Below are 12,602 nucleotides of genomic sequence, written 5' to 3' on the forward strand. Positions count from 1 at the left end.
CCATAGCATTCAGACTGGGGGTCACTGGAGCCTACCAAGCCAACAGGTACCAGTGGATCTTTCCGCAGTGGAAAGTGGCCACTCACCTCCGTCTAGTGCAGAGGTCAAGAATGATGAAGCTATACCTCCACTCCTCCATACATTTTTATGATATGGTGCTTAATTAAGCACAGGGAATTTTCCTTTCTACTTTATGGAGGGTAAAGAGAGTCTGTTTTAACCAGCATCAAAATGCTTCAAAAAGTTACTTGGTTGAATGAAATGAGCCCTATTTATGAATCGTCAAGATTACTCCCGTAAGTGCTGTTCAGTTTCAAGTGCATGTGTTTTTGAGGTACTGATCATCACTCTTTATATAAGTTATGTTTTCTAGAAAGAACTGTAACCTATTACATGTCATACAAAATGACAAGGTCCACAGGAAAAAAAATGTGAATCTTCATCAGGCTTAGAAATGGTATTAAGAGGATTGTTAATTAGTTTCAAAAATATACCTCAAAGAAAGGAAGGTATTTTGCACTAACAATAAACCTAACATCTAAGAGCAGTGAAGGCTATAATAATTATCCCATAAAATCGGCAACATTCTCCGGCTAATCTTATGCTTTTTGCAATTTAAGTACAGGTCAAAAGTCATACACTATGTCTCCTTGGATGAGATACAACAAGGGATTAAGTAGCAAAACTGCAAAAGAAAAGAAAGAAAGAAAGAAAGAAAGATGTAAAACTTTCGGTAATAATCAGTTCCCTTTCTTCTATATTCAAAAGGCTCTCTTTCTAATTACAGAGGAGTGCACCATCTTGACTCGAGGCGTGGGAGAAGGCCGTCTGGTTTATATTCGCAACAAATGGAGGAAGGAAGGCCTGAAGTTCTGGCTAAAGGAATGGGATCCAGACCTGCCTGATGGAATTATGTTTGTGATTAGACCTCTCAGTGGGGACAACTATTACAAGCTAATCATTGGGGCCGAAGAGAATGAGAAGGTGCTACTCTTCTATGGAGTGGGAGGAGGTGAAACTACTGGCTCTTTACAAATTGACATAATGCAGTTTTATTTAAAAAACAGATTAAAGATAATCTGACTATAGGAAATGTTGCATTCTTTATAAATATGTTATCGTAATATTGTTCTAATTTCAGGCAAAAAAGAGGTACTTCTGAAACAAAAGACCCTGCCACATCTGATTCCTATTGGAAAATGGGGAGGTTTCTGGTTAAGAATTCCGACAGGAGGCATCTCACTGGGTTATGAGGGCTTGGAAAACCACCTGTTTGACTGGGAACATGGTAGTGAGTCATTAACTAAGGAGCAGAGGCATGAGATTTTCAAACCCATGTTCATCACCTATACATCAGTTAAAGGCAATACCATTGGAGTCAATTTTCCATGCGATGGTTAGTTTGTATTTGTCACATATTATGATATTAAGCAAGAATTTATCAAGAGATTTTATGAAAATACTGACAGAAAATAGTTATAAATTTGTACTAGCAACTATTCCATCATACTCAAATTGTAGTTAGATTAAGATTACTTATGGAAACTTAATGGAACAGAAAAAAAAGGTAATAATTTACATTTTTATATTCTTTCAAAGAAGAGTATCAATATATTGTACAAAAGGTTTCTGTACTGTGTTAGTTGGCCCCCATAAGTTCCAAATGAAGATAATACTGACATCTGCAAAACCGACGTATTTGGCAGCAATTTTGCCTGGACTACGCATCTAAGAAATGTTTGGAATATGTCCATATGTATGATACTTTCTGGAGCTTTATATACATTTTATTTACACATAAAAAAAGTGTACCCCTGAGAGTAGCCTCTATGCCACCTTGGCAGTGTAAGCATCACAGGTGGCATCTCAAGGGTAAGCAATACTGTGTCATATAGTAATGAACACAAATATATGGGTGATTATGACCAGTGAGACCAGAGGGTTGTATTTGGCACTGGGAAATATGAAATAATGGGGAAGTAGAGAAAATTACATAAAGAATAGCTTCATACTGATATTGTTGGGGTAATTAAAGCAAGAAGGGTGATACAGGCAGAGCACGTAAAATGTGTGAGGAGAAACAAGAAATACAGAATACACAAGTATGAATACTGTCAAGGAAAAAGATCTCTTGCGAGATCTGAGCATAGATAGGAACATAATATTAATATGAACCCTAGAAATTAGGGTGTAAAGATGTTAAATGGATTGAACTGGCTCATGAGATCCAGTGATTAGCTTCCATAACATCAAACAATTTTTTGATCAGCTGCTTTAGGAAACCCTATACTGTGGAGTTAGTCAGTCAAATAATTAATTAGTTTGAATACAGTGAAGTGATGTGAAGAAGGAAATTATAGCATATTTTGAGCCATCTATTTGCAAAGAGGGGCTGAGAAAAATTACAAATGAAACTCAACAGAAACCAATAATGTTACATTCATTGGCTCAATTCAAAGAATGGTCCTTTCTAGATATGACACTTTCTGGGAAAACAAAATAATAATCATAAACTGTAGAAGAGTGGAGAACTGTATTTGAATCTTCATAAAATTGTTTTCATACCTCATGACAATGAATTGTTAACTTCATTCTGAAAATATTCCAGAACTGATGTTCAAGAATAACATTTTCCAGATGCTGACATCTTTGTAAGACTAAGGGACGTCTACAATTCTAGTCAGCTAACTTATTATCAGCATATTTATCATTATTACCATTTTAACATCATTTTCATTTTCCATCTGTACAAAATATGCAGACTTTTCTAAATCAAACACAGTATGAATGATTGCAGAATGTCAAAGAGAAAAAGTGATGACAAAATGTTTCATTAAATAACGCAGACTGTTTATATATCGAATGTGATGTGAATGATTGCAGAATGTCACACAGAGAAAACAACAACAAATCACATCACCAAGATGTTCCCATTGGGGCTGTGGTCAAAGNATAACATTTTCCAGATGCTGAAATCTTTGTAAGACTAAGGGACGTCTACAATTCTAGTCAGTTAACTTATTATCAGCATATTTATCATTATTACCATTTTAACATCATTTTCATTTTCCATCTGTACAAAATATGCAGACTTTTCTAAATCAAACACAGTATGAATGATTGCAGAATGTCAAAGAGAAAAAGTGATGACAAAATGTTTCATTAAATAACGCAGACTGTTTATATATCGAATGTGATGTGAATGATTGCAGAATGTCACACAGAGAAAACAACAACAAATCACATCACCAAGATGTTCCCATTGGGGCTGTGGTCAAAGGAGCCTGGTGGTCATTACAATAGCCTCACCTTACATATGCGAGGCACTGGACTTGCTACTATTCCTTTAACTAAACTACCAGGTATGGCTACAGGTCAAAAACATCCTAAATATTCATACCAACCACTCATAATGACATGATCTCTATCTATTTGAAGGAAATGCTGTTTCTAATATAGATGTCAGCACATTAAAGGGTAGGATGTATATTTCCCATTAAAACCTTATGAAAGTACAATTCTCATTTACTGCAACAGGAGAAATAACTTCTGAACATAACTTCAAGTTGGTATTTATTAAACATAGTAAACACTGTTATATTTTGGAACAGTCAGTTTCAGAGTGTCAGTAGCCATGACAGACCTCAATGCAGACTTGACTAGTCCATAACTATTCCAATGTATGCCCTTGCATTGCCTTCTTCACCCTGCACCAACAATTTTATGCCTTATCACCAGGGACCGGATTTTAATGCAAATGCGTATTTCTTTCTTGCAACCAAGAAGTATGCTCATTTTGATGTATGTATGAATTACTTAATTTCATAAATTTTAGACATGGTATGATGGTGCATATAAATGTATATTTTGCCTGTTTTATCAATAAGAATAATAGTTTTGAAAATCTCTATTTATGCTTGCATATTTTCTTTTTAACATGTTTATAATGTCGATCCTAGTGGCACTGTGCGATTGGAAGAATTACGCCAATTAAAAATGCAGTGATTTCATCGGGAATCGAACCCACGTTGAAACCTAAAGATTGTGTATGCTCCTCCGAAACTTTGATATCTGTTCCTAACAGGAAAACTACGCGGTGTCTCAATTCAGGAAGCCGTGACACGTGGAGAAGTAACTGGAGACAGGAAGTGCTCACGTAGCCCAACCGAATTACTGGCCCCGTGTAGAATGTCACATTGCAAGCGGCAAGCATTCATCGCTTATCTGCCACGTCTTACATTCAGAGCAGCAATGCCGCACTGGGCGTTCCCAACGTGTATAATGCAAACCGGAAAACAATTGAAGGGTGCGATATTCTGGGTTTTAACGTCGTGCAGTTGGGAGAGATCCCAAATTTTCGGAGCAACTTGCCGCCTCCTTCAGAAAGTTTATTGCTTTCATTACTCTTCGACCTTGAAGACGTAGACGAAAAGTTTTTCCGAAATATCGGGCTCTTTCCAAACTGCATGGCGTTACAACGCAGAACACCAAATTCAAAATAAACAAAAGCTAATTAAGAAAGAATAAAACTATGCAACCATGAGAGAAATATCAGGGACCGAAAACTGGGAGAACACACAAAAATAAATAGAAGAAAGAAAGACTAACCTTGGTAGGCACTAATTCTTTTTCTTGCGTTGGTTTATTGGTCTAGTGATAGGGGGTCAGCTCTGTCCAGTCGACTCACCTGAATAGGTGTCCCCCATCTGATGACGGGAGCAGACTCAACTGTCAGAATGTTACGTTATTGCTTTGAGAATGCCACGTGACTGATGAAGTATAGAAAGCTCGAAGAAATGAAGCAGTGGCTCCTTATTTCGGGAATCTAACAACACTACGGAATACACTTGTTTGCTGGAATNTTAAAAATTAAATCCATGAAAAGTGCTCCTGTTCAAATATTACTTAGGGAATATTCTAATAATAGTTTTTCACAGTTCTCCTTTGACTTGTGTGAAGCCTTTTTAGCAGTAGATATTCCGCTGTGGAAACTAACCAATCCTACTCTGAGAAACTTCATAGAGAAGTATACACAGTGCAAAGTAATAGATGAATTCACTGTGTGCAAAAATTATGTGAAGCAGTGTTACGATCTTACAATTGAAAACATTAGAGATAAGATTCAAGATAATTTTGTGTGGGTATCAATTGATGAGACATACAACTGTGCCGGTTTATTGCAAATATTATAGATGGATCCCTTAATAAGATTGAACAATGTACCTCATATCTTCTTGTGGTAGAGCAATTTGAAACCACAAACAGCTCTGCAGTTTTCAAATTCTTTTATTGATTCCATGAATTTACTATGGCTGAATGGCATTCAGTATGAGCGCCTATTGCTCTTTGTGATTGATGCCGCAAGTTGCATGATATTTCCAGACATGACACATTTGACTTGCCTTGCCCATGGGTTGCAGAAAAAATTCATGCAAATTTGTCACTTGTTGACAATTTGGTGTCTTCTGCGAAGAAGGTATTTGTTAATGCACCATATAGACAAGAAGCCTTTAAAGCAGTAGCACCGAACATTCCACTTCTGCCAGAACCAAATTTAACGTGTTGGGGCACATGGCTGTGTGTAGTGAGTTATTATACCGAACATTTAGAAAGAGTTAGGAATGTTGTGAATATATCTGATCCCAAAAGTGCAGCATCAATTCAAATTGCCCAAGATGTACTTGAAAACGCAGAACTAGAAACTAATCTCTCTCATATATCTGCTCACTTCTGTCGTCTTCCATCTGTCATTTCCTCACTGGAGGCAAGTAATAGCAACACTACATTGCATCAATCATTAAGTGAATTCAAAATCACTGTTTCCACATTGAATTCGGTTCCTGGAAGAGATGGAGAAATAGTAAAGGAAAAAGTACCCAGTATTCTTTCAAAAAACCGAGGATATGAACAAATTTGTAAATTGAAGAAATTTTAGCCAGTAAACATATTGAACTTCCAAGTAAAAAATCACTAACAGTGGAGCAAATATCGGCTTTTCTACATGCACCCTTAAGTTCCTGTGAGATGAAACGATGTTTTTCCCACTATAAGGACATCTCATGAGACAATAAGAGGCTACTAACTATGGAAAACCTAAAACATTAATAATTGTGTATTGCAACAGAAGTGAAGCTGAAAGCTTGGAAAGCTAATTGTGAGTACTATTGGTTTTTTAACTTGCAATGAAAAAATGTTGGCTTTGTTGCATGATTTGTGTTTACCTATAGCTTTTCATTGCAAGTGAATCATTCAGTGATTACACAAAATTAACTTAAATGCTGATCTGTTAGTCTTAAAATAATGTAAAACCAATTTTAATATTTGGTATGAACTTTTTATGTTCATATTCTGGAAGTTTTTCATGCATAAATGCATATATATATTTGAGGGATTATTAGGGCATAAGAATTCAGTCCCTACCAATCACAGTTTCAACACATATGAATGTGGCATACTGGTTCTAAGCCCACAAACTCAACTCAACTCAACTGTGCAACTCACAAGCTCTGCAAAACATTTATCCAGGCATAGTCATTGTTGGCAGTGCAGGCTGTGTGGTTCAAGTACAATATGGAAACCAGTAGGGGAATGGTAGAGTTAAAAAGTATCCAAAGTAAGAGGCCCACACACATGTGCTCCCACCTTCCCTCGCTAACATGACAATATTAAGGTCAGAAATAAATTCCTGGAACTGAGCTTCTCTGACCTCAGCACTGAACTAATATCAGGAAAGACCTATAAGAATTATCCCAAAGTATATGTGTATGGCAAGAATAATCAGCTTAACAGTGCACATACTATTAAGAAGTTATGGATATTAGACATGGAATTTACTTCTCAACATCTTCTATGCCAACATGTTTCCCAGTAGTTATGATAAGATACAATGTGTCATTCATTAATATGCACTTTCAATTTTGTTGCAATACTAACATATTTTAAACAGCTAAGCATGGATTTGACATGTAAGGTCCATAAGCTCCAATATCCAACTTGCTAATTTCTCATAAGGCAAAATCTCCTAAGAAGATAAAAGTTTTAAATAAATTCTGATGTTTCAGAATACACAGAGATATAGGCTATGGAGTCCCATGCAATTTATACAAAACATGATATAGATATTTCTTGATTCATGAAACAGTTATTTTAAAATAAAAATCTGGATATGGTGAAATCACATAAATCACACAATGTTCCCTTCACATTCTTCCATTTCTCTTCACCTTAATTTATTTGTCAGCAGGCAATTCATATTAAAATGGCTGCTATTAATTGAAATCGGGTTAAATTAGTTGAATGCATTAAGATTAAATAGCAATTTTTTAATTCACATATAACAAGGAGTACCTGTGTTATACATAGTTAAGATTAAATTGCATTTTTTGAATGTGCACATGAGTAGTACTTGTATTATAAAACAGCACTCCTTGTAATACATACACTCAGAAAATGTAATTTAATCTTATATGCATGACAAATTTTGAATGATTTCAATTAATGGCACTTATTTTAATGTGAACTGCTTGCTCGCTATCCACCTTCATGTTATGATGCTAGACTTTAAGAGCCAGGATATCACAGTCAGTATAGCAACTGGCTATGGGTTGGACAGCCAATGGGTCTGAGTTCAAGTTCTCACTGGGGCAAGATTTTTCTCCCTTACATGTTGCCCAGAATGGCTCTGGGGACCACCCAGTCACCTATCCAGTGGATATCAGGGGCTCTTTCCCTGCGGTAAAGTGGTCCAGATGTGAAGCTGACCATTCACCTCCAACTAGTTCTGAGGTCAAGAAAACATGGATCTACACATACATCCCCCCATACACCTTCGTGGTGTTGTGCTTAAATGGTTAAGCACAGGGATAAATTTACCTTTTTCTTTATCATGTAAGAATTACCTATATTATAAACTTCCAGCTGTGACCATTAACTCTTCTTGGCTCAGAAGCCATTATAGAACCTGGAAAAATTTAATGGTTATCACAAAACAGCCACTAGTCAGCTTCTTTTTGGATGTCACTGTAATTTTAAGCAGGAGCTAATCTGGTTACAGTCCTAAAGACTGTAAGGAAGTTACATTAATGCTATTCATGTAATGCTTTTGCTAGCAGTGGGCACCTTTCATATGCTGAAAAGTGGGAACAGAACACAGGCATTTCACTGAAACTTTTAATGTATTTAGAATATTATAGTGACTTTTATTAATACATTGTTTGTGTTAGGTCTAGGAAATTATTATGGCCTGATAATTGGCAAGGGTGGAAATCGACTATACTACGTCAAAAATGACGAGAAAGGACTCAGATCACTGAAAAGAGTAGACATTGCTGGACCTATGATACACAAAGACGAGTGGACAGTGTTTCATATCAGGTGTGTATCAAAGTAGGTTACTGTATTCAAGAAAAGTAATTGAATATGGACCAATAAGCTGTAGGATTGTCATTGTTGAGACTTCTCAAGTTCAGAGATTGTTACAATGTTATTAGGAAATATCATACACACATACATGCATGTATATAATAACATAAGTATGCCCTTCTTCAGGGAGGAAATTATGCTAAACGTACTGCTTTCCAGACTGCCTGGTCACTTTTAGATTAGTAGACAGATTCTTCTTTCTACTGATGTCATACATGTAGACATTACTAAATCTCTGTAAATTTAATTTATTACTGTCTCCAATGACAATTTGGTAATGATACTTGTGCGACTTAGTGTAATGCCCTGAAATTCTGTGTACTATAAGATCATTAAGAATTATGCACCTAGTATTGAAGTCACTTTATACAAAACATAAAATAACAGCTAGAAATATAATGATAGATGTGGCCCTAATTACTTCTGTTTGGCATAAGGAAAAATTGCCTGATCAGTGGAAGGAGTCTATTATTGTACCAGTTCACATGAAGGGTGATAAAACTGACTGTATTATCGGGGGGATATAGCTGCTATCAACTTCATACAAAATTTTATTCAATATTCTTCTCTCAAGGTAAAGTCCATATATAGATGAAATTATTGGGGATCATCAGTGTGGGTTTTGATGTAACAGATCACCTACAGATCTGATCTTTTGCATTTGTCAGATACTGGAGAAAAATGGGCGTACAATGAAACGGTACATCAGCTATTTTTAGACTTCAAGAAAGCCTATGATTCAGTTAGGAGGGATGTATTGTACAATATTCTGATAGTTTGGGATACCCATGAAACTAGTTAAGCCGATTAAAATGTGTTTAAAAGAAACGTACAGAGAAGTCCCTATAGGTAAACAGTTGTCTGCTAAATTTCCTATCCAAAATGGTTTAAGAAAAGGAGACACTTTATTGCCGCTCCCTCTCAACTCTGCTTTAGAACATGCCATTAGGAAGGTACAGGAAAACCAGGTGGGACTCAAATTAAACAGGACACATCAGCTGTTGGTATATGTTGCAGTCTCATCACCAAAATGCAGGGCAAAATCATGACATAATGATAGGAAATAGATGTTTTGCAAATGTGGTACAGTTCAGATATTTGGGAAAGATGATAACAAATCAAAACCTGATTGAGGAGGAAATTAAGAGGAGATTGAACTCGGGTAATGCTTGCTACCATAGAACCTTTTGGCCTCTCCTTTGCTGTCCAAGAATATAAAAATTAGAATATACAAAACTATAATTTTGCCTGTGGTTCTGTATGGGTGTGAAACTTGATCTCTGACATTAAGGGAGGAGCATAAGACTCATGGTGTTGAGGAGAATATTTGGACCAAAGAGGGATGAAGTGACAGGAGGTTGGAGAAAACTGCATAATGAGGAGCTTCATAACTTGTACTCTTCTCCAAGTATAATTAGAATGATTAAGTCAAGGAGGATGAGGTGGGCAGGGCATATAGCACGAATGGGGGAGAAGAGGAATGCGTATAGGATATTGGTGGGAAAGCCAGAAGGAAAGAGACCACTGGGAAGACCAAGGCATAGGTTGGCAGACAATATTAAAATGGATCTTAGAGAGATACGATGGGAGGGTATGGACTGGATTGAGCTGGCTCAGGAAAGGGACCAGTGGAGGGCTCTTGTGAACACGGTAATGAACCTTCAGGTTCCATAAAATGCTGGGAAATTCTTGAGTAGATGCAGATTTGGTTTCTCCTCAAGAAGGGCTCAGCTCCATAAGTAAGTAATTTTTTTAATGCTAGTGGGGTGGGACTAAGTCCCTTGTACTGCGGCCACTTCTGGCCTATTGTACCAGCCCCAGATGATAGGTGAGGGTGATTGTGGAGCACTTGGTGGAATGAAGATTGGCAGGGGAAACTGAAGTACTCAGAGAAAACCTGCCCCAGCGCCACTTTGTCCACCACAAATCTCACTTGACCAGACCCGGGATCGAACCTGGGCCGCTGCGGTGAGAAGCCAGCAACTAACCGCTTGAGCTATGGTGTGGACCAAAGTAAGTAAGTAAGTGTGGATAGGCCATAAAGATATCTAAAGACCTGCACCAAAAATAATTTATTATGTTTAATAAAATAGGATTAGTGATATATTTAGGTACAGTAATAGAATTCATGTACGTAGAGCAAAAATAGTGATCGTTTTTGCTGTCTCGTGACAGAATTACATCAAAGGTTACTTACAAGAAATAATGGTGCCTGTCTTTCTTGTTGGCTTGGTTGGCTTAGTCAGATATCTATTGCTACATATTTTTAAACAGTCCTTCAATTCGTAGCTTGACATAGCTTTTAAAGGGACACAATTGACATCCATTACTTCTATGAGGTTAATTCTTAAATTTGACTTTTATATATTATATTATACGAGTACAGTGTGTTCAGTTAAGGAGGAAACTTCGCAACACCGCTGACGTGGCCCAACATTCCTCACAGATTGCTACTGTACCCACTGTGGTGGCTCGGGTTCGATCCCAGGCCTGGTCAAGTGGGATTTGTGGTGGTAAAAGTGGTGCTGGGGCAGGTTTTCTCTGAGTACTTCAGTTTCCCCTGCCAATCTTCATTCCACCAAATTCTTCATCATCATAATCACCCGGGGCAGGTATAATAGGCCAACCAGTGGCCACCGTGCCGAGTGGACCCAGCTGGACTCCACCCCCCACTAAGTGATTTAAAAAGAAAACACTTCTTAGTAGTTGGGATGGATGATACACAGGTGAACCAAAAGTCACTGTACACCAATAGCAGATGATGAGTGCACCAAGAACATCTCTGTTGGAGTTCAAGTCCAAGTAGGGTCACACTTTTTCTCTTCTCCTTGTCATGCAGACTGGCTCTGGGGTCCACCCAACCTTCTATCCAATGGGTACTGGGGGCTCTTTTGCCAGGGGTAAAGCGCCTGGGGCATGAAGCTGACCACTCACTCCAGCTAGTGTTGGGGTCAAGAAAATGTGAACCTATACATCCACTCCCCCATACGCCTTCATGGTATAGTGCTGAATTAGTTAAGCACAGGGACAACTTTACGTTTTTTTTACCTTTACATTAATACATGTACATTTCTTGTCTTGTACTTACCTATGCTAAATTTAAAACAAATCTTTGAAGTGGTCCCCCCATGTGCTTGTAGATACACATCTACCCATCCTGCTTTGTTTCCAAAGACACATAACAATTCAATCAGAGGGATCTTCTTGATAAAGTTTGTCATGGAAGAATATGGGGCCTATCATCTGTTTTTGTGATATGGTGCACCACACCCCAACCTTCTGAGCATGTAATGGTGTATCCTTGATTTTATGTAGCAATGCTTCTTCAGCACTACATGTGTTGCCATACGAGATGCCTGTTTGCTGTGCCAATTTACAAATATTAATACTATGAAAAAGGTGATTTCATTGTTTGTAGTGTAGAGGCACAGTGACTTTTGGCCTATTCTGTGTATACTGTACATATTATAACCAAGGCTACACTGTCACTGGGGGACATAATACAGAGATCTGGTCCTCCTGGGTGGGGGTTGGATGCAAGATTGATGACCTTGCATTGATTACTGCTGCAAATTCCAAAGAAGTGAAAACCTTATGATCTAATTCAAGGCAAGTCTGGTAGAATCTAAGGAAGGTTGTAGCTCAAAAAGGCCTATTTTACTGCTGATGATGATAATTTTAACAGCAAGAAAAAAAGTCTTACAAAAAAGAATTATGGCTACTGAATTATGAAGTGGCTCCAGACATTACAAGCAAAACCTGTCATCACTAGTATCAGCCAATCTCTCATTTGGTGCCAAATTTAGTATCAGTGGCCATGGTTTCCCATCCATGATGTAAAGGAACTCTTATGTACAATATATTATGAGCAGAATTAAATCACTAAATCTATAATTTTTAATTTGTAACTGCTACTGGCCTTTGTAAAATAGGTAGGCATCAGAAGTTCTTTCCAGAACCTACTCCTTTAGTAAGTGGTTGCTACTCAAATGTGACAAGGGGAAGGCAATAATTTACATATAAAAGGTAAAAGAAAGTTAAAGTTGTCCCTGTGCTTAATTAATCAAGTGGGCATGCCATACCTCAGGCAGTTAGTCGCTGGCTTCCAAGCGGTGGCCTGGATTCGATCCCAGGTCAGGTCATGTGGGATTTGTGGTTGACAAAGCGGCATTGGCACACGT

General features: G+C 37.6%; 1 protein-coding gene across 1 annotated transcript in view; it reads left to right on the forward strand.

The window, feature by feature from the left end:
- The window catches only part of LOC111864670, a 39,310-nt gene that overhangs the window by 20,442 nt on the left and 6,266 nt on the right, over positions 1-12,602 (forward strand). Inside the window, exons 11-15 of the mRNA XM_023852077.2 lie at positions 788-1,012; positions 1,142-1,396; positions 2,884-2,980; positions 5,383-5,561; positions 8,223-8,373. Coding sequence (XP_023707845.2) covers positions 788-1,012; positions 1,142-1,396; positions 2,884-2,980; positions 5,383-5,561; positions 8,223-8,373 — 907 coding nt within the window. The remainder of the gene's footprint in view (positions 1-787; positions 1,013-1,141; positions 1,397-2,883; positions 2,981-5,382; positions 5,562-8,222; positions 8,374-12,602) is intronic.

This window comes from Cryptotermes secundus, unplaced genomic scaffold (assembly GCF_002891405.2).
Source record: "Cryptotermes secundus unplaced genomic scaffold, Csec_1.0 scaffold326, whole genome shotgun sequence".
NCBI lineage: Eukaryota > Metazoa > Arthropoda > Insecta > Blattodea > Kalotermitidae > Cryptotermes > Cryptotermes secundus.